Source organism: Gekko japonicus, unplaced genomic scaffold, assembly GCF_001447785.1.
Source record: "Gekko japonicus isolate JY-2015 unplaced genomic scaffold, Gekko_japonicus_V1.1 scaffold64, whole genome shotgun sequence".
NCBI lineage: Eukaryota > Metazoa > Chordata > Lepidosauria > Squamata > Gekkonidae > Gekko > Gekko japonicus.
This window is the reverse complement of record NW_015170277.1, coordinates 703,306-728,889: the sequence shown is the minus strand read 5'-3', so window position 1 is coordinate 728,889 and position 25,584 is coordinate 703,306. Positions and strand designations below refer to the sequence as shown.

Sequence of the window (25,584 nt, the reverse complement as noted above, 5' to 3'; positions counted from 1 at the left end):
TGTTCCAAAACCCTTGGGAAGGGAGTCGGTAGGTTTATTGTTTTCAGCCCCGTGACCAAAACACAGATGTAACAAGCCACAGCCTCCGCACTCTCAAGCCTTGTTATTTAGTAACAAAGAAAGGAAGAAATCATTCTGAGCTCCTTAACTTCGGAAGACAGCCTTGTTTACTCTGAACTCGCTTCCCTTTACGGATTGCAGGAAGATCACCAGTTTGATGGCAAGCCCAGTCTCCCGGTGCGAGGGCCCGCGTGCAGAGTTTCAAACGGGTTCCTGATCATCTGGGACATGCTCACTACAGGTTGTCAGCTCCTGGCTCTCCTACAGGTTTGCTTCCAGACGACCGGGGTGGGAGGGGAAGGTATACTCAGCTTCAGCTGCATTGAAAAATAACTACCATCTAATGAAATTCCAGCCATTTGGGAGGCAAAGTTCCTCTTCCTCTATCCATGTTTCTGCAGTCACGGGAAGAGGTGAAGAGGGGGGAGGCTGATTTGGGTTCGGAATCAACTATACATGCTACCAACTAAACCCGCCTGACCGTACGGACTCTTTTTTTTGGGGGGGGGGGAAGTAGTGCAGAGGGAGGAATCTATTCTGATGACTCTTAAGTGCTGTTGGGAGAAATCCTCCTAACCCTTTCCTACAACATTTTTTAAAAAATTGTGTCACTAGCCCTTCGCTGTTGAGCATTACATGAAATCTGATTCTCCGTTGGGCGTCAAGACAGTGAGGTTTCCCCGGGCATCCTGGTCTGCTTCAATAGCTTCAAACAAAGACTTGAAGTTCCCGGCACCAAATCCCTAAAGTCAAGGGAGAAACACAAAGAACAATTAGCACAAGAGCAGGGAGGGCTTCCTTTCTGGACCATCAGGCGTAGTCACGTGGGGCTGGAACAGGATTCCCTCTATTCCGCTACTTCCTGCGTTTGATCTCAGGATTTCCACTCCATCCAAATGTAACATCCAAAATGGTGGTTATGGCCAGGTAAACAGGACAGAGGAGGAAGGAAATGCACATGAGCCGAGCAATGCTCCCTCTAAGCCAGGGGTGGCCAAACTATGGCTCGGGAGCCACATGCGGCTCTTTCACACAAATTATGCGGCTCCTGGCATGGCACTTCTTCAGATACAGAATATGTTTAGTGTATTATCTAAAGCGAGAAACCACCATCTTTACCTGATTCTTACAATCAATGTTCCCTCTAATTTTCCCCCCTACTGAGTGGAGCAGTTCCCATCCTGAGCAGAACGTAACTGCTGTAATCTTAAAAGGGGCAATGGGCACTGCAAGACCCCGCGTGGCCCCAGATTGCTGCTGAGCGGGGCTTCCTGTGTTAATGAGCGGCCGCTCAAGCACACAGCTGGTCTAAGACTTCGCTGGTCTTAAAGGTGCCCCTGGACTCAAACTATGTCCTGCTGCTCCGGACCAAACGCAGCTACACACCTAAACATCATCTTAACTTCCATAAATGCTCCCGTGAGTTGGCCATCAGGGACAGTGACCTCTGAAGTCAGACTGGAAAGAACCCTAGTGGTGCCTAACAGACCTGGTGGTTGTGTCGCTGTATGACTTCAAGAAAGACCGTCGGTCTGTCCTGAACAGGCTTCGTGAAGATCTGGAGCAGATATCCTTTCTCGTCAAAGTCCACGAGGATTTTCAGTTCCTTCAAAGAAAAAGAAAAAATAAGCCTCATGCACAAAGGTACCTCAGCCATGGGCAACTCCTTTGCGGCTAAGAAACAGCAGCTGCCACCACCCCTCCTCAATCGGCTCATGTGTCACTCTTACGTATTTATTTACCACAGGCTTCCAACAGCCGCTTGCCTATCTGGTGAGTAAGAATTTCCTGTGAGGAAGGCTTGGAAAAGAAAAACAAGGGACTCAGAATTCCCTCTCCCACCCCACCCCACAACACTGACCCACTCGCCCCTTAACAGCTCCTGTCTTTCTCACTCGTCCTGCACCACCACCACCAAGTTTTCTCCAGCTTCCGCCCTTCTCCCTCTTTGCTGTCCCCCCATCCCCTCTCCTCCCTCCTCCCTCTACTCTTGTTAGGGCTCACTTAGCAAACTGGTGGCTGAAATACTACAGCGTAGGGCTGTGAGGAAAGGAAATACTACTTTACACAGAGAGGGGATTAAAATGGTCGTTTCTCTGCCAGAGGTTGTAGTGATGGCCACAGGAATAAACAGCTTTAAAAGGGGATCGGATCATGTCACACGAGTCTGACGACCCCCCCCCTCGCTGGGAGAGACCTCATGTCCACCCTCAGTCAGAGCAAGAAGCAGCCAGGTAAGTTGCAGAGCTTCTCACGGCCCCACGGCCCAAAACAGTCCAGTGGCACCTTTAAGACCAGGTTTTATTCAGGTACAAGCTCTCCCTCCTCTGCGAAGACAGATCTGCACGTTCCCCCCCACCCCCAATATCTAGCAATCCAAAACAGTCCAGTGGAGCCTGAGCGGTGGGTGTTGCCTTCTGACACACTTCCAATGACGTCAGGGGGTGTGCCATATGCAAATAAGAGGGAAACGAAGAGAAGAGATTGGATTTATATCCCGCCCTTCACTACCCAAAGGTGTCTCAGAGGGGCTTACAAACTCCTTTCCCTTCCCCTCCCCACAACAGACTCCCTGTGAGGTCGGTGGGGGCTGAGAGAGCTCTGACAGGAACTGCTCTTTTTCAAGGACAGCTCTTATCAGAACTATGGCTTGCCCAAGGTCATCCAGCCAGGTGCAAGTGGAGAAGTGGGGAATCAAATCCGATTCTCCCAGATTAGAGTCCGCACACTTAACCAGGACACCAAACTGGTGTAGCATAATGCGTTATGCTAATGAGCTCCTTGCACCTCTTTTTCTACGTAATGACCCCTGCACTCAGCCAACTCACCTCCAGTCTGTCGATGCTCTCTTTCACCTTAATCTTGGCCGACTGCAGCTTCTTCCGCAGTTGCTGGTAGTAGGACGAGGGGACGGACATAAACTCCATGCCCCGTTTCTTCAGGTTTGCAATCTGCAACCAAGCAGGGTCTGTTAACGCGATATGGGCCACTCCAAAGGAAGGGCAATGTTTGGTGGGTGGAGGGGAGCGCCGGGAAGACTTACCGAAGAAATAATGTCAGAGGTATTCAGAGCAATGTGTTGGACTCCTGGACCTCCATAATAGTCAACGTATTCCTGAAGATCAGAAAACACAGGCAAGGTGCATACAGACACACTTCCAACCAATGTTCCCTCTAAGCTGCGGAGTATTGTGAGCAAAAATTCTACTCTTGTGAGCCACTGGCATTAAAGTTGTGAGCCAGCAATTTGGCTGCTGCAGAAATTGGTTGGCTCTGGAGCCATCCTTCCTGAGCTGAGACAAAAATGTGTGAGCTGGAGGCTAAAAAACTGAGCTAGCTCACACTAACTCAGCTTAGAGGGAACACTGCAGTCGCAACATGCCTGCTAGTTGGTTAGGTTACACGAGAGGAGAAACCCAGGCCCATCTTCCTTGCTCCGTGGCTGAGAGAGCATTTAAACTGAGCTCTCCTGGGTTCAAGTCTACCAACTGTTTTGATCTCCTTCAAGCAAAGATAAGCCTGTGGGTGGGTGGATATTGTACTGAAGCAGCCCAATGGCTAGCTGGCATTGGTGGGGAAATGCTGTCGCGCTGCAACCGATGTATGGTGCCCCTGTAGGGTTTTCAAGGCAAAAGACAAAAAGAGTTGATTTGCCACTGCCTGCCTCAGACTGATTTCCCACAAGCAGCTGCGCCGCCCTCGCTTCTCCCTCCCCCCCCCGATTGTATGTGTCAATTTCCCACTACTTGCTGCGCAGCCACATTGTGATCCGCAGCATCCCCTGATTTCCCCCGCGTCTTCTCTGTCTCAAAAAACAAGGATCGAGAAGACGTGGGGGAAATTGGGGGATGCTGCGGGTCACAATGTGGCCGCGCAGCAAGTAGTGGGAAATTGACGCATACAATTGGGGGGAAGGGAAGAGGGAGGGCGGTGCAGCTGCTTGTGGGAAATCAGACTCTGTGTAGAAACACTGGACTTCTTTGGCGGTCGCCCATCCCAGGTACTCACCAGGATCAACCCTGCTTAGCTTCCAAGATCAGATGAGATGCGGCTAGTAGGTCTGACTAGCTTAAGGGCTTCAAAAGGGAATTAGATAGGCATATGGAGCAGAGGTCCATCAGTGGCTATTAGCCACAAGGTATAGATAGGGACTCTGGGGCAAGTGATGCTCTGTCATCTTGGTGCTTGGGGGGGGGGGTCAACAGTGGGAGGGCTTCTAATGTCCTGGCCCCACTGCTGGACCTCCTGATGGCACTTGGTATTTTTGGCCACTGTGGGACAGAGTATTGGACTAGGTGGGCCATTGGCCTGATCCAACACTGGCTTCTCTTATGTTCTTATAAGAGGGAATTGGATAAGCATATGGAGCAGAGGTCCATCCGTGGCTATTAGCCACAAGGTATAGATAGGGACTCTGGGGCAAGTGATGCTCTGTCATCTTGGTGCTTGGGGGAGGGGGTCAAAAGTGGGAGGGCTTCTAATGTCCTGGCCCCACTGGTGGACCTCCTGAGGGCACCTGGTATTTTTGGCCACTGCGTGACACAGAGTATTGGACTGGAGGGGCCACTGGCCTGATCCAGCATTGGCTTCTCTTATGTTCTTATATGAACTCTCTGTCTGGGGCAAGGGATGCTCTGTATTCTTGGTGCTTGGGGGGGGGGGAAGAGTGGGAGGGCTTCTGGTGTCCTGGCCCCACTGCTGGACCTCCAGATGGCACTGGTATTTCTGGCCACTGTGTGATACAGAGTATTGGACTAGATGGACCATTGGCCTGATCCAACATTGGCTTCTCTTATGTTCTTATAAGAGGGAATTAGATAAGTATATGGAGCAGAGGTCCATCGGTGGTTATTAGCCACAAGGTATAGATGGGAACTCTCAGTCTGGGGCAAGTTATACTCTGTATTCTTGGTGCCTGGGGGGGGGGCAACAGTGGGAGGGCTTCTAGTGTCCTGGCCCCACTGCTGGACCTCCTGATGGCCCCTGGTATTTCTGGCCACTGTGTGACACAGAGTGTTGGACTGGATGGGCCTTTGGCCTGATCCAACATTGGCGTCTCTTATGTTCTTAAGGGCCCAGGAAATCTACATTTCTACCTGGATCTGAGACTTCTTCTTCCCCAGAGCAGGCTCGTTAATGGGCATTTTAATGGTTTCTTCATAATTGGCCACCACGATGGACCGCAGAGCGCTGAACGTCGTGTGCAACTGCTTGTCATCCACGGACCAGAAGCGGTGGAACAGGAGGTTCCTTTGGTACCTGTGAAGATGCAGGAAATGCAAACTTAATTCCAGATCAAGCAAGCCAGCAAACGATTCCCAGCATTCGTGGTATCCTCTCCAGCAGCAGCCACCTCCTTCAGGAAGAACACCCTCGTCAGCATCGGGATACCAGAGATCCAGAACCATCCGCGGAACAAGAAGTCGTTGAAGTGTCTGGAAAACTGCGAAGAGGTACTGGTGGAAGTGCAAAGCCCACCCCTAAGAGTGGGAAAAAAGAGTAAGAATCATAGAATCGTAGAATTGGAAGGGACCTCCAGAGTCATCTAGTCCAACCACTGCACAATGCAGGGAATTTACAAATACCTCCCCCACACACACATGCCCAGAAGATGACAACAAAAAAACCCCCTCCCAGATCCCTGGCCAAACTGATCTGGGGACAAATTGCTTCCTAACCCCAAAGTAGCAATCCGCATTTCCCTGGGTATGTAAGAAAGGGCCATAAGAACTAAGCACTGAGGCAACCCTTCCTGCCCTCCCTCTCATGACCTGCCAGGACAGGTAGAAGAAGAGAAGAAGAGATTGGATTTACACCCTGCCCTTCACTACCCAAAGATATCTCAGAGCAGCTTACAAACTCCTTTCCCTCCCCCTCCCCACAAAAGACACCCTGTGAGGTAAAAGAAGAAGAAGAAGAGATTGGATTTATACCCCTCCCTTCACTACCCAAAGGTGTCTCAGAGCGGCTGACAAACTCCTTTCCCTTCCCCTCCCCACAACAGACACCCTGTGAGGTAGGTGGGGCTGAGGGAGCTCTGACAGAAACTGTTCTTTTTCAAGGACAACTCTGAGAGAACTATGGCTTGCCCAAGGTCGTCCAGCAGCTGCAAGTGGAGGAGTGGGGAATCAAACCCAGTTCTCCCAGATTAGACTCCGCGCACTTAAGCACTACACCAAACCGGTACTTGAAGAAGTGAGCAGTGACTCACGGAAGCTCATACCCAGCCACAAATTTTGTTACTCTTTAAGGTGCTCCATGACACTTGCTCTTTTCTACTGCTACAGGCAGACTAACACGGCGACCCGTCTTGATCTATCCCCTACGAGTAGGTTTCCCGGTTCTCACTCAGTCTGTTCCTTTCCAAATTAACGGCCGCTCCCTGTGAGGGCTGAGCTAGAGACCAACCCAGGCAGGGAGAGATCATTTGCCTCATGATGTTGAGAATGCCGTTCGCCTGGTCCGGGGGGGGGGGGGGGGGGGGCAGGAGGGCAGCACAGTGGAAGCGTGGTCAGCTGTCCCTGCTTGGAGAGCCACGGACAGGCTCACAGGGGGAAGGGAGACTGATCGAGAAGAAGACCCCAACCTTTGCTCGTTGGCCAAGCTGGGGGGCACCCCTCCTTTCCCCTCTGCAACGGGTGGGCAAACCGCAGGCGAACAGACCAGCCTCTTAAGGTCTCTGAAGATTCCCGTTCGCGGGGAGGGTGGGGTATAAATATAAATAAATAAATAAGGAGGTCCACAAGAAGGGCTTATTGTGGGCTTTTAGGAGAATGCCTCCAAAGGTCCTTTGTTCAAATCCGGACCATCTCAAGGGATAGAAAGCATTGAGATTTCTGCAGTGACGTTCAACACCCATTTCTCACCATTCTGCCACAGGGACCATCTCGTGATCTGGCTGGTTCCCCACGACGTGGTCAATGAAGTTCAGCCTCCCAGGTGGCCTGGCAAGACAAGAAGAAGAGAAGAAGGGATTGGATTTATACCCTGCCCTTCACTAGGAGTCTCAGAGCGGCTTACAGACGCCTTTCCCTTCCCCTCCCCACCACAGACACCCTCTGAGGTAGGCGGGGCTGAGAGAGCTCTTTCAAGAACAGCTCTGACAGAACTATGGCTTGCCCAAGGTCATCCAGCAGCTGCAAGTGGAGGAGTGGGGAATCAAACCTGGTTCTCCCAGATTAGAGTCCAGGCTCCTAACCACGACACCAAACTGGCTCTCGAAACAACAACAGCCGTGGAATTTTGTGTTCAGGGAGCCGGCCGCTGTTATTCCAAACGAGACTGGTGGTAGAAAGTGCTGTCAAATCACAGCCAATTTATGACAACCCCGTGAGGTTTTCAAAGCAAGAACTGAACAGAGGTGGTTTGCCATTGCCTTTGTAGTGTATTCAAAGCTGCCTTGAATGCATGATATGTTGTGAAACATCTAATTGAAATGCTATGTAAAGCTTCGTCCTCGGCTAGGATCCAAATCCATCCAATCATGGAAGCAACTAACCAATCACTTTCAAGCAAGCTCCCTGAGCGGGAACATCCGTGATTGGTCCTCATGTGAACAACCTTATTGGTTGGTATTTGTACAGTGGGTGTGGCTACATTAGCCGGGAATGTTTAAAAGCAGGACAGCTTTAATGTAAAGGCTGTTCTGGCTATCAGATGTTGATCCCTGTTGGAGTTGTGTTCGAGTGGAAGAATAAAGTTGTGTTCTTGATGAATCACTCTCCGACTGCTTTGTTAAGCGAGCGACTTAACAGCCTGCCTCTGCGTAGCAACCCTGGACTCCCTTGGTGGCCTCCCATCAAGCCACAAGCAACTCAAGGCAACCCCAGGACTTGGGGTTTCCAAGGCAAGAGATGCTTAGAGGTGGTTTGCCATGGCCTGCCCCTGTGTAGCAACCCTGGACTCCCTTGGCGGTCTCCCATCCAAACACTAACCGGGGCTGACCCTGCTTAGTTTCTGAGGTCTGATGAGACCGGGCCAATCTGAGCCGTCCAGGATAAGACCTGCTGCAGTGCCCTGAAGAGCAGGCATGGCATGACAAACCACAGCCTTGCTGCCACCTCAGGTGCGTGGAGTGGGCCTCAGCTTGCCACCTCGACTAAGGGACATTTTCTCTCGGTACTTACAGGCTTTTCAACAGCGGGTCCTTGAAGAGAGGCGGTTCGAAACCGGGCAGGAAAAGGCCTTTGTAGTCCAGCTTCTCAATCAGGGTGTGGGTGGTGTCTCCATACTAGAGAGAGGGAGACACATGGCACAGGTTGGAGACTATTCTGGTGAGTGGGAGGAATCCCATTGGCTTCGGAACCGGGGCCCGTCTGGCTTGCTGGGGCAGCTGGTGAATGACACTCTGACTCCCCTTCCCCTCTGCTTCCAAAGCCGTCTGCCAACTCCAGTGCCAGCACCCACAGCGGGACCAGTTGGGCCCCCTTGCCGTGCCGAGTGTCAGCAGAGTTTTGCTCTGGAAAACCGACAGCCTTCCCTTGCCATCTGCCCCAACCCCTCCCTCCTTTCTACTCTTCAAGGCAGGAAGAGAGCAGCAGTAAAAACGAAGCCACTTGGGGATCGTTTCAGGATGTTGTTTTGAAAAATCTGCTTTGAGAAGGGATCATCTCCCAGCAGGGGTCATTTCGTAGAAAAAGAGATGCAGGAGCTCATTAGCATAACTCATTAGCATAACTTATTTGCATATGCCACACCCCCTTGCATCACCGGAAGTGTGTCAGAAGGCAACACCTACCACTCAGGCTCCACTGGACTGTTTCGGATTCCTAGCTATTGGGGTTTTTTTTTCCCCACACAGATCTGCCCTCACAGAGGAGGGAGATTGTTTTGGATTGCTATCTATCTGTTTTGGATTGCTATCTATGGGGGGAGCTCTGCCACTTATCTGGCTGCTTCTTGCTCTGACTGAGGGCTGCTGGGAGCAGGGGGCGGGACTTGTTGCATGTGCCCACCCCCTGGGCTCTTTACTGCCGGAGCTCCGCTCCTGTGCGCTCCTGCAGGAAATGACCCCTGTCTCCCAGGCCTGAAAAGTTTTTAAGATTTGCCCATGACCTGCCACTGTCTGGGCACCTCAGATTTAAGAGAACACTTGCTAAAATCACTGCAGCATTTTATTGGCCTGGAGTAAGTAAGGACACCAAAGAATATGTCAACTCATGTGAAGTATTGCCAAAGGGTAGGACATTCCTCTGACCATGTTAAGCTACCTCTGGGATGAATTCCAATAGTACAAACACCATTTTTAGTAATACAGATTGATGTCCAGGGACCCTTTCCCCTGACCAAGCCCGGAAAGAGATTTATTCTTGTCATCATAGATTGGACAACATGCTTTTTAGCAGCTATCCCTTTAAAGACTGTTACTGCAACAAGTGTTGCTAGGACACTGTTAGAGGTTTTTTTGCTAACTTTGGTTCTCCAAGACTTATTATCAGTGATAGGTCATCTGTATTTGTAAGTAATTTAATGCAAAAACTCTATGAATTGGCAGGGGTGACTCAACAGCTCAGTGCAGTTTATCAACCACAGTCTCATGGACAGGCAGAAAAGTGGGAAGAAACCCTGACATGCACACTAAAGGCCTTTTGCCTGGAACATCATAGCAAATGGGATGAGGCCATTCCGCTATTGGTTAGTGTATATCGAGATGCCGTGCACCCGTCCCTGGGAGATCTCACACCCAATGAACTGGTGTTTGGTAGGAAACTACCAGGAGTTTTGGAATTGTTGAAAGCAAGTTGGGAAGGAGTCTGGGCCCCTGAACTACCAGTCTGTGACAGGGATATTTTGCTAACCTACAACAGAGTTTACAAAAAACTCAGCAGATTGCCCATCAAGCTCTCACAGAAGCCAGGGAAAAACAAAAGGTGTATTTTGATAAGACAGCCAAGCCTAGAGTCCTGCAAGTCGGAGACTGGGCTTTGCTCTTGAGTCCCGAAAGTGTAGGAAAGTTAGATTTGCATTGGACTGAACCTTTTGAGGTCATCTAGAATCTGGGAGATGGAAATTATGAGATCAGGGATCCCAAGAGAGGCCCCCTTTTTGTTCACATTAATCGTCTGAAAAGGTTTGTCACCCGCCAAATACAGCAAATGTCAATTGAAGTTTGGCCAGAAGATTTTGAGGCTCCAGATTTGCTTTCAGAGGCTGAAAGACCGACCGGGATATTTGAGATCCCTGTCAATGAGGCTCTGTCACATCAGCAGCAAGAACAATTAATGGTCTTGTTGCAGAAATCTAAAGACCTATTTACTAACTGCCCTGGGAGAACTGACCTGGTAGTCCATGATACTGACACAGGAGATTAGGTAAAGGTAAAGGTTCCCTTGCTCGAAAGCCAGTCGAATCCGACTCTAGGGTTGCGGTGCTCATCTCCGTTTCAAAGCCGAAGAGCCAGCGCTGTCCGAAGACGTTTCCGTGGTCATGTGGCCGGCATGACTAAACACCAAGGCGCACGGAACGCTGTTACCTTCCCACCGAAGTGGTCCCTATTTATCTACTTGCAATTTCTTGCTTTCGAACTGCTAGGTTGGCAGGAGCTGGAACTAGAGACAGGAGCTCACCCTGTCTTGCGGCACCCGGGTCTTGAACCGCTGAACTACTGACCTTCCACAGCCTGCAGTTCAGCGTCTTAACCACTTGAGCCACCGCAGCTCCCTAACAGGAGCTTGCTTACCAGTTAAATCTAATCCTTATCCCATGCATGGACCAATGAGATAAATAGTTAGATCAGAAATTGAGAAAATGCTAGAAATGGGTGTGATAGAACCATGTGCTTCAGAATGGTCTAGCAATCTTCTTATTGTGACCAAGTTAAATGAAGAAGATCCAATTCAGTATTGTCTGTACATAGATTATAGAAAACTGAATAATCCAAGCAAAATGGACCAATACCCTTCACCTCATATTGAGGAAGTGTTAGAAAGACTGGCAGGCGCAAAATACATCACCACATTTGACCTTACGTCAGGGTATTGGCAGGTGCCACTTACAGAAAGAGCTAAGGAGAGAACATCTTTCTCCTGCTTTATGGGGCAGTATTGCTTTAATGTGCTCCCATTTGGTGTGAAATTAGCCAGTAAAGCCTTTCAAAGGCTAATGGATAAAGTACTTCAGGGACTGGATTATGCAGTAGCATATCAAGATGATACTGCAGTGATCAGCTCAAGCTGGCATGAACATTTACAGCATCTGGGAACTGTGCTTCACAGAATCCAGGATGCTGGGCTAACTATTAAGCCATCTAAATGCCAGGTCGCTAACTCCACTGTGGTGTATTTGGGTCATCAGATTGGGAGTGGGAAAATCTCACCACATGCAGTGAAGGTTGAGGCAATCATCAACTGGCCCACCCCCGTGACTAAAAAAAAAGATCCTGAGCTTTCTGGGAGCTTGTGGGTTCTACCAAAGGTTCATCCCAAATTTCAGTGGCCTGGCATCAGTTTTAACTAATTTATGTAAAAAAATCAAAAAGTGTTCCTGCCATGGTGCCATGGTCAGTGGAGTGTCAAAAGGCTTTTGAACTTCTCAAAGAGAAACTTGCCCAAGCCCCAATTCTTAAACTGCCTGACTATACTAAACCTTTTCTTGTTAGAACTGATGCGAGCAAGATTGGTATAGGTGCTGTTCTAAGGCAAGAGGACTGATGGTTGTCTCCACCATGTGGTGTATTTGAGCCGCAAATTACTCCCTAGGGAGCAGAAGTATAGTGTTATAGAGCAAGAAGCATTGGGGGTAGTTTCAAAAAAATTGAAAACTTATCTCAGGGGAACACATTTTTACCTGGAGACAGATCATAGCCCATTAACATTAATTCACAGAATGAAAGTGACAAACTCCAGAATTCTGAGACCTGTCTTTTGAAGTCATACACATCCAAGGAAGAGACAATATCTTGGCAGACTCTCTTTCAAGGTGCCATACTGAAGTCTGATAAACTGGCGAATACTGTCAAGAAAATTGGTCTTGCTTGGAGCTTTTGTAATTTGAATTTTTTTAGTTACTTGTATAATATTTGAGGTATAACTATGCAAGTGCATACATCTTAGGAAATATTGTTATTTTAAGTTACATAAAGGTTATGACATTATCATTTTAAATCGCAGAAAGGCAAATGACTGAGTCACTTGCCTTCTGTGGGGGGGGGTATATGGCAGCAGTATGTATTTTTATTTTTTCCTTTTAGATGATTAATTTGAAATAGAGACTCCAAGTTGTTTCAACTTGAGCCCTGTGAACTGTTTCAGTTGAAGACCCTGGGTGTTTTTTTTTTCTTTAAGAGCTCAACACCTGCAAATAATAATTAAGTTATGTGGCCTTGATTGGCTGGCAGGTTGTTTAATATCGCTTTTCTTTAGAACTAACTCACTCACCTTCCAGATCATGTGGGTCTGAGAGCTTGAAACTTTGCTGACGTGTTTGTTTTTTCACTGTCACCATGCAGTGATTTGTTATTTTTCTAATCATCTTCAATAAACTTTGATGGGCTTCCCAAAAGCTGAAGTGTGGAGCAGCGCTGTTAATGGGTGACTCCCTCCCCTTTCCCAGAGCCGAACTGGAGCCTAAAGAGGCGAGCCTGTAGAGAGCAGAGCGCTTTGAGTCCTGCCAAAGTAAATAAGTGGCTCCTTGTCAACTTGAGGCCTAAACACCTACAGACTTGGCAGGAGAACCAAGAGAGAAGCTCCTGGTTCATACAAGGGTGCAAGTAAATAAAAATAGTTGAGGGGGTCTTTGCAGGTTATGTTTGATCCAGAGAGGCTCACCAAAGCTTGGCGCCAGTTTGAACCACTTCCTTTCCTGGAGAAAGCCAGTTTGGTGTAGTGGTTAAGTGTGTGGACTCTAATCTGGGAGAACCAGGTTTGATTCCCCACTCCTCCACTTGCACCTGCTGGTGTGACCTTGGGTCAGTCACAAGCTCTGGCACAGCTGTTCCTGAAAGAGCAGTTTGTGTCAGAGCTCCCTCAGCCCCACCCACCTCACAGGGTGTCTGTTGTGGGGAGGGGAAGGGAAAGGAGGTTGTAAGCCGCTCTTAGACTCCTCTGGGTAGTGAAGGGCGGGGTATAAATCCAATCTCTTCTTCTTCTTCTTCTTCTTTCCCTTCCCAACGGAAGTGTTTTGGGCAAAGGGATCTAAGTGGTTGGAAATTATTTTCCCAGCACAGGAAGGCCTTACCAGGAGCATCTCTGCCTGTTTTCAGCTGTGAATAGCAGTTTGAGGAGGTGGTCATCCAGGTCTTAAAGGTTGAGTCCCCGCTAGGCTTGCCAACACTGGGTTGGGAAATTCCTGGAGATTTCAGGGGTAGAGCCTGGGCAGGGGTTTGTTTGAGGAGGGGGGACCTCAGGGTATAATGCCTTCAAAGCAGGCACTTTCTCCCAGGGAACTCATCACTGTTGTTTGGAGAGCAGACAAAATTCTGGGAGATCTCCAGGCCCCGCCTGGAAGCTGGCAACCCTAGTCCCAGGAGCTCTCTGATTTTTTTTTTTAAAAACCTGGGCACTGCTTGTGGCTCCAGCAGAGCCAAGATAATATTCAAACTGAATCCCAGTTATTTTGCTCTGTAATATGAAGATATTACTACCAGCCTCCCTTGTTGTAAGGATTTCTGTAATAACATACGCAGGGCTTTTCCTGCCGAAATGTTACTTCCTAACTAGTCATGCCGGCCACATGACCATGGAAAAGTCTTCGGACAGCGCTGGCTCTTCGGCTTGGAAACGGACACAAGCACTGCAACCCTAGAGTTGGATTCGACTGGCTTTCGAGCAAGGGGAAACCTTTACCTTAACTGGGTTTTTACAACCGAATAAAGGATAGCCCCCCCCCTTCTTACCGTCTGAACAACTGCAAACTTCACCTTCCCAAACTTGTCTTCCTCGATCCAAGGCTCTTTTACGACTACGGCTCCCCGTTCCCTCGCTTTCTGAAGGGGAAAGAAAGGAAGGAGGAGTGTTGACTGAGCCAAGCAGGTTGGTTAACAAAGCTTGTAGTTACGGAGGAGAATTCCTCACTGGTGGTTTACCTGCACAATGAAATCGCAGTCCTCCACCTCAAAGGCAACGTCTCGGACTCCGTCTCCATGCTTTACTAAGTGTTCACCCATTTCTGCACAATGAGAGAGTAGAAGGCACAGGAGGTTCTCTCAGGGAGGAGAAATCTATCAAAAGCCATTAGTCATGACAGATGGAACCTCCACGTTCAGAGGCAGTATACCTTAGGATTGAAACAACAAGGGAGGGGCACTGGGGTTTGTGGTTGGGATTTTGTAGTTGTAGGTCCCCAATCTGCAAGACTTCCCCCGTCCTTCCTGGCGAGCTAATCTTTGAAAATTTAAGAAAAACACCACTTTTCCCATCTGATATTTGGAAGCCCAATAAACTCTGCTAAACAAGCAAGTGGAAGCCAAGTAAACTCTGTTAAACAAGCAATTTGATGCAAAGGTTAGCCAATTTGCTTATTTTGTTCCAGTCACAGAATCTGTGTTTTCCTGTTCTGGTTTACATGGATTATGAACATTCCTGTCTGTCCTTATTAAGTCAGTTGGCATCTGCTAATTATTTTTATCTCCTGCAAAACCTGACTCCCTAGGCCAATCAGATGCAACATTATAAAATCAAAAACATATATACATATGTTGTTGTTGTTCAGTCGCACGGTCAGGTCCAACTCTTTGTGACCCCACGGACCACATCATGCCAGGCCCACCTGTCTTCTGCTATCCTCCGGAGTTTGCTCAATTTCATGTTTGTTGCATTGATAACACTGTCTAACAATCTCGTCCTTTGCCGTCCCCGTTTTCTTTGACCTTCAATCTTTCCCAGCATCAGGGTCTTCTCCAGTGAGTGCTCCCTTCTCATTGGGTGGCCAAAGTATTTGAGCTTCAGTTTCATTATCTGGCCTTCCAGGGAACAGGGTTGATTTCTTTTAGGATTGACTGATTAGATCTTCTTGCAGTCCAAGGGACTCTCAAGAGTCTTCTCCAGCACCATAGTTCAAAAGAATCTATTCTTCGGCGCTCGGCCTTCCTTACAGTCCAACTCTTGCAGCCATACATGACTACTGGGAACACCATTTCTTTGGCCATACGGACTTTTGTTGGCAGGGTGATGTCTCTACTTTTTATCATGCTGTTTAGGTTCGCCATCGCTTTCCTCCCAAGGAGCAGGCGTCTTTTAATTTCATGGCTGCTGTCACTGTCTGCGGTAATCTGGGATCCCAGGAACATGAAGTCTGTCACTACCTACCACGACTTCCCCTTCTATTTGCCAAGGAGTGATGGGGCCGGATGCCATGATCTTAGTTTTTTTGATGTTGAGCTTCAAGCCCACTTTTGCGCATAGAAGACAATTAAAAACCAACCAACTAAACCCCATTCCAGTTTAAAGTTCTACCCCGCCCCCGCCCCCTGAAAACCAAAGGATCTGACCGTCTTCTTGAAAGTCATCGCACGGCTGGACGAAGGACTTCACATTTACCTTGGTTTCCCGGGTTGAGAGCCGAGGAGAGGACAAAGATGATCTGGAAATACAAGTCATGACATGGTCACTTTTTCTAATTCAGCCAGTGAGGAGAAGCATTTAGAGAGACTCTGGACAAAGGAGACCTGAGTTCCAATCCCTCCTCGTGGCTTGAAGGCAAAGCCCCGTCAACCATCAGCCACAGGGTTGCCAGCCTCCAGGTGGGGCCTGGAGATCTCCTGGGATGAGAACAGATCTCCAGGTGAAAGAGATCAGTTCCACTGGAGAAAACGGCGTCTTTGGAGAGTGGACTCCATGGCATTATAACCTACTGAGGTCCCACCCCTCCCCAAACCCCGCCCCCCCCAAACTCCACCCCCAAATCTCCAGGATTATCCCAACCCAGAGATGGCAACCCTCGGCGTTAAGGTTATCAACCCCCTACTGGTGGCTGGAGATCACTTGGCATTACAACTGGTCTCCAGCAGTGTTCCCCCTAAGCTGAGTTAGGCTGCGCTCACACGGTTGTTTTGATCGGGATTCACTGCTGTTCCCTCTCGCATATAAAATCGCTGATCAGACAGGCCAATCTGCCACCCGCCCCGAATCGGGCTCACTTGTGCAATGCTCCCGGTTCTCGCCTGCATTTTCCTACACCCGGAAAAATGAGTACTTTCCGGGTGTTTCCGCTGCGATTCCGCACTTTCCCCTATCTGGACTCCCCTCTCGCAGTGAGTGCAATTTGGTCGTCTTCTTTTTTCCAGCAACCACCATTATGCGCATGCACGGATATGCACATGATAACCCTTGCGCATGTGCAAATGAATAATAAAAAAACAATTCCCACGCTGCCACTTGGGCGGCGTGGCTGTCTGACTCATCACACGATTAAAGAGGGACGTGTGACCAGTTTTCATCCGATAAAAAAAGTCACGGGTAAACCAAGAGAGGTCAGTGTGACCGCAGCCTTAGTGTGAGCTAGCTCACAGTTTTTAAGCCTCTGGGTCACACATTTTTGTCTTCACTCAGGAAGGCGCGCTTCAGAGCAAACTAATTTTATGCAGCAGCCAAATTGCTCGCTCACAACTTTAATGCCAGTAGCTCACAAAGTAGAATTGTTGCTCACAAGACTCCACAGCTTAGAGGGAGCCTTGGACTTGGGGAGCCCCCAAAATTACAGCTCCTCTCCAGCCTACAGAGATCAGCTCCCCTTTGGAGGGGGGGCTCCGTGGCCTTGTACCCCACCAAGGTCCCTGTCCTCCCCAGGCTCCTCCCCCAAATTTCCAGGAGTCTCCCAACCTGGATCTGGCAACCCTGCCCCCCGTTCCCCGTCGGTGCCTAGGGGGACCTGGCAACCAGAAGGTGGGGGCAAGCCTTCGCTTGCAGTCGCCCGCCATCCAGGCCCCCAATGGCTCCCCAGCGGGTCTTCTTGGAAGGAGAGGGGGCCCAAGAGCGTTGCCAGGTGAGGGCCACTTACCTTGTCCTGCTTGATGACGTGGGAGACCACTTCACGACTCCCGGTTTCCAGGCCTCTGTAGGCCAGTTCCTCAAAGCCCATCTTGTTGCAGTAAAATGACGCTGCCTTCGAAACAGACACAAGCAGAGAAGCGCAGCGGGGGCTCGGTCAGACCAGTAGAGGGGAGGGAAACCCTCGGAAAGCCCAGTCCTCTCCTACAGCTGGATATTTCACTGGGCTTTAGGTAGTTGTGACCAGGGGTCATTTCCTGCAGGAGCGCACAGGAGCGGAGCTCCGGCAGTAAAGAGTCCAGGGGGCGGGCACATGCAACAAGCCCCACCCCCTGCTCCCAGAAGCCCTCGGTCAGAACAAGAAGCAGCCAGGTAAGTTGCAGAGCCCCCCCCCAAAAAAACAGTCCAGTGGCGACTTTAAGACCAAGTTTTATTCAGGTACTGGCTCTCCCTCCTCTGCGAACAAAGATCTGCACGTCCCCCCCCCCAATAACTAGCAATCCAAAACAGCCCAGTGGAGCCTGAGTGGTGGGTATTGCCTTCTGACACACTTCCGGTGATATCAGGGGGTGTGGCATATGCAAATAAGTTATGCTAATGAGTTATGCACCTCTTTTTCTATGAAAGGAGACCCCTGGTTGTGACTACAGAGCTACCCTTCCCACGTTGCCAATTTCTTTTCTGGGCTCTGCTCTTGTATATTCAACAGCAGCCCGACAGGCAGAAGTGGACAGAGTAGGGTTGCCAACTTCCAGGTGGCAGCTGGATATCCCCTGGGATTACAACTGATCCCCAGGCAACAGAGATCAGCTCACCAGGAGAAAATGAAGAAGGAGAAGAGATTGGATTTATACCCCCACCCTTCACTCAGAGTCTCAGAGGGGCTTACAAACTCCTCTCCCTTCCCCTCCCCACAACAGACACCTTGTGAGGTAGGTGGGGACTGAGAGAGCTCTGACAGAAACTGCTCTTTTTCAAGAACAGCTCTTGTCAAGACTATGGCTTGCCCAAGGTCATCCAGCAGCTGCATGTGGAGGAGTGAGAATCAAACCCCGTTCTCCCAGATTAGCGTCCGCACACTTAACCACTACACCAAATGAACACTTTGGAAGTGGGCTGCATGGCATTATACCCTACCGAGTTCCCTTCCCTCACCAAATCTCACCCTCCTCAGGCCCCATCCCCCAAATCTCCATGTATTTCTGAAGATGGAGCTGGCAACCATAGAAAAGAGGGAGGGAGATATGGGAAAAGGTTCAGCCTATTTAATTTCCGCATGTCAGGGAACAGTTAAAGGTGCAGCACCTGGAAACTCTACAGTCCTCTATCCCTTACCCTTTAAAAACCTTTCCATTGGGAAAAAGGAAGTACTGGTAGAAAGGGACTTTCCTTTCCTTTTATTTTGGGTTTGGTTTTGGGGTTTTTTTTCCAGATAAAGCTCTAAACCAACAATTGTCAGCTCTACCTGGAGAAGCATTTGGCGTTTAATCTCTTTGCAGCAGAACTTCCCTGTTCCCTTTTTGCCAAGCTCCAATTCTCAATAAAAGAAGAGAAGAGATAAGAGATTGGATTTATACCCCGCCCTTCACTACAACCGAAGGAGTCTCAGACCAGTTTGCAATCTCCTTTCTCTTCCCCTCCCCACAGCAGACACCCTGGGAGGTAGGTGGGGCTGAGAGAGCTCTTCCAAGAAATGCCTTTGAGAGAACTTGTGACTGACCCAAGGTCACACCAGCAGCTGCATGTGGAGGAGTGGAGAATCAAACCTGGTTCTTCCAGATTAGAGTCTGCACTCTTAACTACTACACCAGACTGGCTCTCACACCAAACTGTCTCTTACACCACGAAGTACTCCCTACTAACCCCCAATATCACAGATGGTTGTTCCTGTAACCAACATTCATCGCCAATATCAATTAACACAAGGATATGCTTCCTCAATAAACCTGGCCTCCACCACACAAACCTTATAGACTTAGATTAATGGTCTCCTAAGTTTTCTAGGTTCGCTATATTCTGTGTAGCCTGGACTGACTTGGTAAAATAAGCTCTTATATTCAGGTTGTGTTACAATTCCTCTATATTTTATGTTTACATCACCTTGTTACGTAGGTTGTGTTTTGTATACTGTATAAAAGAATAAAAACTGTATTAAACAAATTAAAACAATAAACTGACATTAGTCCAATCCCCCCCCCCCCAAAGTAAATACTCAGTGTCAAGCCTTAGCAGCTGTGGCTGGACAATTCTTGTGAAACGGATTTGTTTATGTTGCGCAGTATTCGTTGTGTGTGAGCAATAAACAGAAGATAATTTTCTACAGAGTTACTACAGTAAATGATTTTCCACACATATCTTTATTGACTCTTTGTCATTTTTGTCACGGATGTCGTGTTTGGATTCCAGCCTTCAGGTGGGGGCCTGGAGATCTCCCAGGATTACAACTAATTTCCAGACGACAAAGATCTGTCCCCCTGGAGAAATTGGCTGCTTCAGAGTGTGGGCTCTATGGCATTATGCCCCTCTGGGCTCCTTCCCTTCCCTAAAGAGCCAGTTTGGTGTAGTGGCTAAGAACAGCTGTAATGTATTCAGGCCTGACATGTCCGGACATGCCCGGACTGGCCAGGCACAAACATCACTAGCTTCACGACAAAAGACAATGGGCCAGTAGGATCCTAGCCAGGCCCAATGAAAGGGCTAGGTCCCCAGCCGGAAGGCCAATAGGTCTCTCGGTTAGTGTAAATAGCCTATCGGGAGTGGGGTGTGTGTTTAGGTGTGCTTGGTGGCGGGTTTTCTGAATGAATATAAGCCGGCCTGCGAGCCGGTCAAGTGTCTTTGTTCCTGACTAAATAAAGGTATGCTTAGCTGAAATCACTCTCCGTATGCATAGTTTTCAGCGGCAGACTCTAATCCAGAGATCTGGGTTCGATTCCCCACTCTTCCACTTGAAGCCATCTAGGTGACCTTGGACTAGTCACAGGTCTCCCAGCCCCCCAAAATAAACCTACTAGCTCGCCACAAAAAGAAGTAGGGTTTCAGGCTGCCGGACGATCTCTGGGTCTCCTGGCTACCCTACACCGGCTGCCAGGTGATAATCCCTTCCTTCCCCAAACCCCACCTTCCACAGAGTCTACCTCCCCAAATCTCCAGGTGTTTCCCAACCTGCCGCTAGCAACTCTGTGGCCATAAGCCATCTTAACCATGCAGATCTGAGCAGCAGCCCGGTGCCTCTCTTACATCACCAGTCCAAAGAGCACACACCAGCTTAATATTCGACGTGGAGCCATGTGCTAAGGAGACACATGTCCTTCATTAATTCCCCCCCCCCCCGCCAGACATGCCTCCTCCCCCTCGCCGCCTCCAATCAGAAACTTGCCAGGACAGCAGAGCCCAGCCACCTCCCCCCCCTTACTTCAAACCCCCCCGGAGCTGATTGGCTCACCTTCCTGCTTGGCATTTCCCACCCAGAAGGTCAGGGAATGGAAGTGGCGGAAGCGTCCCTTGTCAGGCTGTAGGAGGAGAGGAGAGAAAAGGGACATCCAGTCAGTGACGCTCCCTCTGAGCTGCGGAGCCTTGTGAGCAAAAATTCTGCTTTGTGAGCTATTGGCGTGAAAGTTGTGGCCGAGTGATTTGGCTACTGCGCAAATTAGTTTTGCCCTGGAGCCCTCCTTCCTGAGCTGAGACAGAAATGTGTGAGCCGGAGGCTAAAGAACTGTGAGCTGGCTCACACTCACTCAGCTTAGAGGGAACGCTGCAATGCTCCCTCTAAGCTGTGGCATCTGCCTGAGCAAGAATTCTACTTTTGTGAGCTGCTGGCATTAAAGTCATGAGCAGCCATTTGGCTGCTGCATAAATGAGTTTGCGCTGGAGCCCTCCTTCCTGAGCCAAGACAAAAATGTGTGAGCCGCTGCGGTGGTCAGTCTTTCCGCTACTCCCTGCTGGCCCCTTCCCAGGCCACCCAACCCCCAGCATCCGTAGGGTCAGAAATCCTGGGTGCCTCCCATGGCAAATGCGAACTGGTCCCCCAGCTAGGGTTGCCACCAATGCTCCCTCTAAGCTGTGGAGTCTTGTGAGCAAAACCTCTACTTTGTGAGCTACTGGCCTTAAAGTTGTGAGCGAGCGATTTGGCTGCTGCATAAATTAGTTTTGCTCTGGAGCCCTCCTCCCTGAGCTAAGACAAAAATGTGTGAGCCAGAGGCTAAAAAACTGTGGGCTGGCTCACACTCACTCGGCTTAGAGGGAACACTGGTTGCCAACTCTGGCCTGGGGGATTCCTGGAGATTTGGGAGCCATGACTGGGAAACTGGCGTCTTGCTTAGTGTTGTCAACCTCCAGGTGGGGCCTGGAGATCTCTCAGAATTGGAACTCATCTCCAGGCGACAGAGATCATGTCCCCTGGAGCAAATGGCTGCTTTGGAGGGGAGACTTTTGGGCATAATATCCCATGGAGGTCCTGCCCCTCTCCAAATCCCTCCCTCCTCAGGTTCCACACACACACACCCAAATCTCCAAGGATTTCCCACACACAGGGCTTTTTTTGGTAGAAGAATCCCAGCAGGAACTCATTAGCATAATAGGCCACACCCTGACAGCACAGTTTAAGCTGCCTTCCCTTGGCTTGCCCTGGTGGGGAGCCCAGGCAAGCTCCCCCTTGAAGGGAAGGGAAGGCAGTGTAAACTGCCTTCCCTTGGCTTGCCCAGGAACCCCACGGCTACGGGGAGCCCGGGCAAGCCAGCCCTTGGACAAGCCAGGGAAGGCATGGGGAGGCATTTAAATGCCTCCCCGATCCTTCCAGGTGGCCCCTGGCCCGCCTGCCTCGGAGTCGCTGGGGGGGGGGAGTCGCTCTCCAGGCCTTCCCCTCTGTAGCCACACGCACAGAGGTTTTGGCTGTAGTGGGCATGGCCAGCTCTGACCCCTGACTTTTTAAAAGGGTCTTTCCACTCATCAGCAATACTTGAACTCCCAGGTATTTTGATAATTGACAGTAGTTCAATAGTATAAATGGAGATATTCATTTCAAACCAGTTGTTATGTTTTAATTGGTTTCATTGTGTCGCTTATGTACTGTTGTAACCGGCCCTGAGCCTGCTTGCAGGGGAGGGAGAGCTAGAAGCCCAATAAATAAATAAATAAATTAAATAACCTTGCTACATTAACTATTAATTCTCTTTGCAAATGTTTCCCAATCTCTACAAAGAGGAGAAACAGCAAAGTAAAATAAGATCAGCGAGCCTGAGAAATGCATATTTGCTGTCTTCCCTGGGCCACATTTTTTAAAAAAGGGATTTTTCTCCTTCTTGCTGTACAGGACGTGCTGCCCATTGCCTCTCTGATCACAGACAAAACGTGATTTATTTATTTTTTTGGAGATGTCCTCTATTTCCCAGTGGAACATCCTCCCAGGAAAATGGCTGCAGACTCACCTTGTTATGGTTACTGTTTTGCAATTGCATGCCAGATGAAGGACATGCGTACAGCACAATATTCTGCAACCAGGTTGTTTTCAAAAGTCACCATAATAAGACTGCAAATTTAAGAAACTTTCCTCCATGGCAAATTTAAGCCAAACTTCAAAGTTCCTTTTGGACATTCATTAACACTTGGGAGCAATAATGCTATACCTTGAGCTGAACACAAGCATCGTAAAAATTCCTTTCATATACAGGACAGTCAAAGATCTATGTACAGGGCAATCCCACATACAGTTACGCCCACCTAAGCCCAGAGACTTTAATGGACTTAGACGGATGTCTGGGATTGTACTGTAAGATTCAGAGGGAGGCCAGGAAAGCAAGTCGGAAGCCGTCTTGCAGGATTCTAGGGCCTCTTCAGACACACTACGGGTTGGGCCAAAAGTGACCTTCACGGAAGGATTTTTCCTCCTACAGCAGCATCTTCTGCGTTTGGAAGAAATTTTCCACCCCTGGAAGGATTCTCCCACTAAGTGGAGGGCTTCTGGATCCATCCCTGCGTTCAGAACAGTAGACATAGAAAGCTCTAAAAGTTCCCCTAAGCTTATGAAGTGTGAATGTGGGGGGTTTTTTGGGGGGTGCACTGTATAGGTGCACACAGAAGATCTGGAAATAGCTGCTGCTTCCAGAAGTGTTCAAGAATTTGGGTTTGCCCTGCATAACATGAGAAACAATCAAAACGTGTGACAGAATTTGCTTCGATTGAAGAACTACAGGTACCGGCACAGGAAACAAGATTCATTTTGCAGGAACCAGGCTAATCTTCTCTGTACTGTTCTCATTTCTGTGCATGTGCTACAGAAGAGGAGGAGGAGGAGGAGGAGGAGGAGGGGGAGGAGGGTGGAGTTGAGTCTCAGAGCGGCTTACAAACTCCCTTCCCCACCCAACAACAGACACCCTGGGAGGTAGGTGGGGCTGAGAGAGCTCTGACAGAAACTGCTCTTCTTCAAGAACAGCTCTGAAAGAACTACGGCCTGCCCAAGGTCATCCAGCAGCTGCAAGTGGAGGAGTGAGGACTCAAACCTGGTTCTCCCAGATTAGAGTCTGCGCACTTAACCACTCCACCAGACTGGCTCTTGAAAGCACTTGGCTCACACAGGCATGCGCCTCAGTGGATTCCTCTTTCTGGTCACTATCCACTGGGAGGCTGGCTTCCTTTCACTAAAACGCTCCTGTTGTGCAGAAGCATTTCCCCGCTGGATTTTGCCTGTGTCACCTAAATAGTAAAACCGGATCATGTCATATAAGGCACAGGGTGTCTGTTGTGGGGAGGGGAAGGGAAAGGAGTTTGTAAGCCGCTCTGAGACACCTTTGGGTAGTGAAGGGCGGGGTATAAATCCAATCTCTTCTTCTTCTCCTAACATTAAAGAGCAGGAAGGATACCCGAGGGAGGATATGTGTAGTAACGTTTCGGTCTTACCTTCTCTCCTTTGTCCGTGTAAGATGTCTATGGAAAAAAGCACAGGATGGAACAGAACAGAGACATTAATATTTTTAATTGAATGCAGAAGAAAATCCTACCCCACAATGAACACCATTTGCACACATAGGAGCTTCTTAAACACGCGTTACCAAATACTTCAGACAGCACTAGAAAGGTTAAAGCAAAAGGTATTTTCTGAATAGGCATTCACCAAACTGTACAACTCAATGATCAAGAACCATGAAACATGATGATAACCCCCCTCTCCTCATGGCTGACCAGGCGGTAGATTTTCAGCCCCACCAGAAGGTCCAGATTTCAATCCCAAGACAATTTACAGGTTCTATGGAGAAAAGGGGTTTTATTTTATCGGGCTCAGTGACAGCAACGGCTTTGAAAATAATGGTTGAGAAAGCCCCTCACCATCTTGTCCACCCGCGGGAGCAGAAAAAGCGCACCAAGAGATAGAGAGAGAGAAAGAGAAGAGAAGAGAGAGGGACAGATTGGAGCCCTTCAGATATAGAAGTTCTGCCTGGCTCCACCTTCTCCAGATGGGAATCTGAAACACATTAACCCAAAAAAGAGATTATTTGCTGACTCCTGGCTGTTGACCATGAACGAAGAAGGAGGCAGGGGGAGAGGCTTGCCAGTGTCACACACACAGGGAAACCCTGAATTCAGATCTTGCCCCAGCCATGAATTCACTCGGCCATGTTCTCCTTAAGACCCTCGCCTCCCCTATATTTGCGTTAGGGGGACAATCATACAGGCATTCCTCGCAGGGCTGTCGTAAGAATTATGGAGATGATGTGTGTGAAGCAATTGTTTGTATAAATCTGACACTCCGGTGTTATTTCTGACAGATTCGGGTTTCGGAGGGAAGGCAGAAAAGGGGAAGGGCCGTGGCTCAGTGGCGAAGCATCTGCTCGGTATCTAGAAGGTCCCAGGTTCAATCCCCGGCATCTCCAGTTAAAAGATCTGGCAGGAGGCATAGGCGTAATCTTCGTGGGGGCGGCACGGCTTCAGCCCCCGCCGAAATTTTCAGGAAAGTGCTCAGCCTCCCCCGGGAGCCACCCTTGCTCCTAGCACAGCAATGCCTCTGGCCCAGCCCCAGCCCCCCCCCCCCCTGGGAAAATGGAAAGTCTACACACTTGGCAGGAGGGGGTGGGAAAGACCTCAGCCTGAGACCCTGGAGAGCTGCCGCCGGTCTGAGTAGACAGTACTGACCTCGATGGATCAAGGGTCCGATTCCGTATAAAGCAGCTTCATGTGGATTCATTGCTGGGAGGGGGCATGGCTCAGTGGTAGACAGGCCCGTAGCCACAGTGGGGCATGTGGGGGCAGAGCCCTGCCACGAACAAACCCTGCCCCACCCCAGGAGGATGCCAGAGACCCCCACTCCCGGTAGGGTTGCCAAGTCACTCACGGCTTAAAGCGGGAGGTAGTTGGTCCCGTCCCGGGACATTCATGTGCGCCGCAATGACGGCTGACGTCATCACATTGGGCACGTCACAGGCGGACGCTCTAGCAATCAGCCTGGAAACTCCATGGTACCACAGAGTTTTCAGGCTGATTGCTTGAGCGTCCGCCTGCGACGTGCCCAACGCGATGACGTCGCCTCCGGGTGGCATCATTGCGCCGGGCACGTCGGCCCGATGGGGGCAGGGTTCCCCCCGCCGGCCTGATCCGGACCGGTGGATTGGGGACC

The 25,584-nt window shown here is 49.5% G+C and overlaps 1 protein-coding gene across 1 annotated transcript; it reads right to left on the bottom strand.

Moving 5' to 3' along the window:
• HPD (4-hydroxyphenylpyruvate dioxygenase) lies at positions 1 to 24,338 on the bottom strand. The gene is made up of 14 exons (XM_015417684.1): positions 24,300 to 24,338; positions 23,874 to 23,900; positions 20,425 to 20,491; positions 16,993 to 17,093; positions 15,534 to 15,576; positions 14,081 to 14,163; positions 13,892 to 13,981; positions 8,187 to 8,290; positions 6,927 to 7,004; positions 5,157 to 5,319; positions 3,104 to 3,175; positions 2,889 to 3,011; positions 1,550 to 1,666; positions 1 to 803 (listed from the first exon to the last, which is right to left on the bottom strand). The coding sequence occupies exons 1-14, from the start codon at positions 24,300 to 24,302 to the stop codon at positions 693 to 695; spliced, it is 1,182 nt and encodes a 393-aa protein (XP_015273170.1). The 5' UTR covers positions 24,303 to 24,338; the 3' UTR covers positions 1 to 692.
• Positions 24,339 to 25,584: the final 1,246 nt, after the last annotated feature.

Coding starts and splice junctions, on each gene's coding strand:
- HPD (XM_015417684.1), bottom strand. Junction 1,667..2,888: donor AGAGCATCGACAGACTGGAG/GTGAGTTGGCTG, acceptor TTTTCTTTGAAG/GAACTGAAAATCCTCGTGGA. Junction 804..1,549: donor TACAGCGACACAACCACCAG/GTCTGTTAGGCA, acceptor CCTTGACTTTAG/GGATTTGGTGCCGGGAACTT.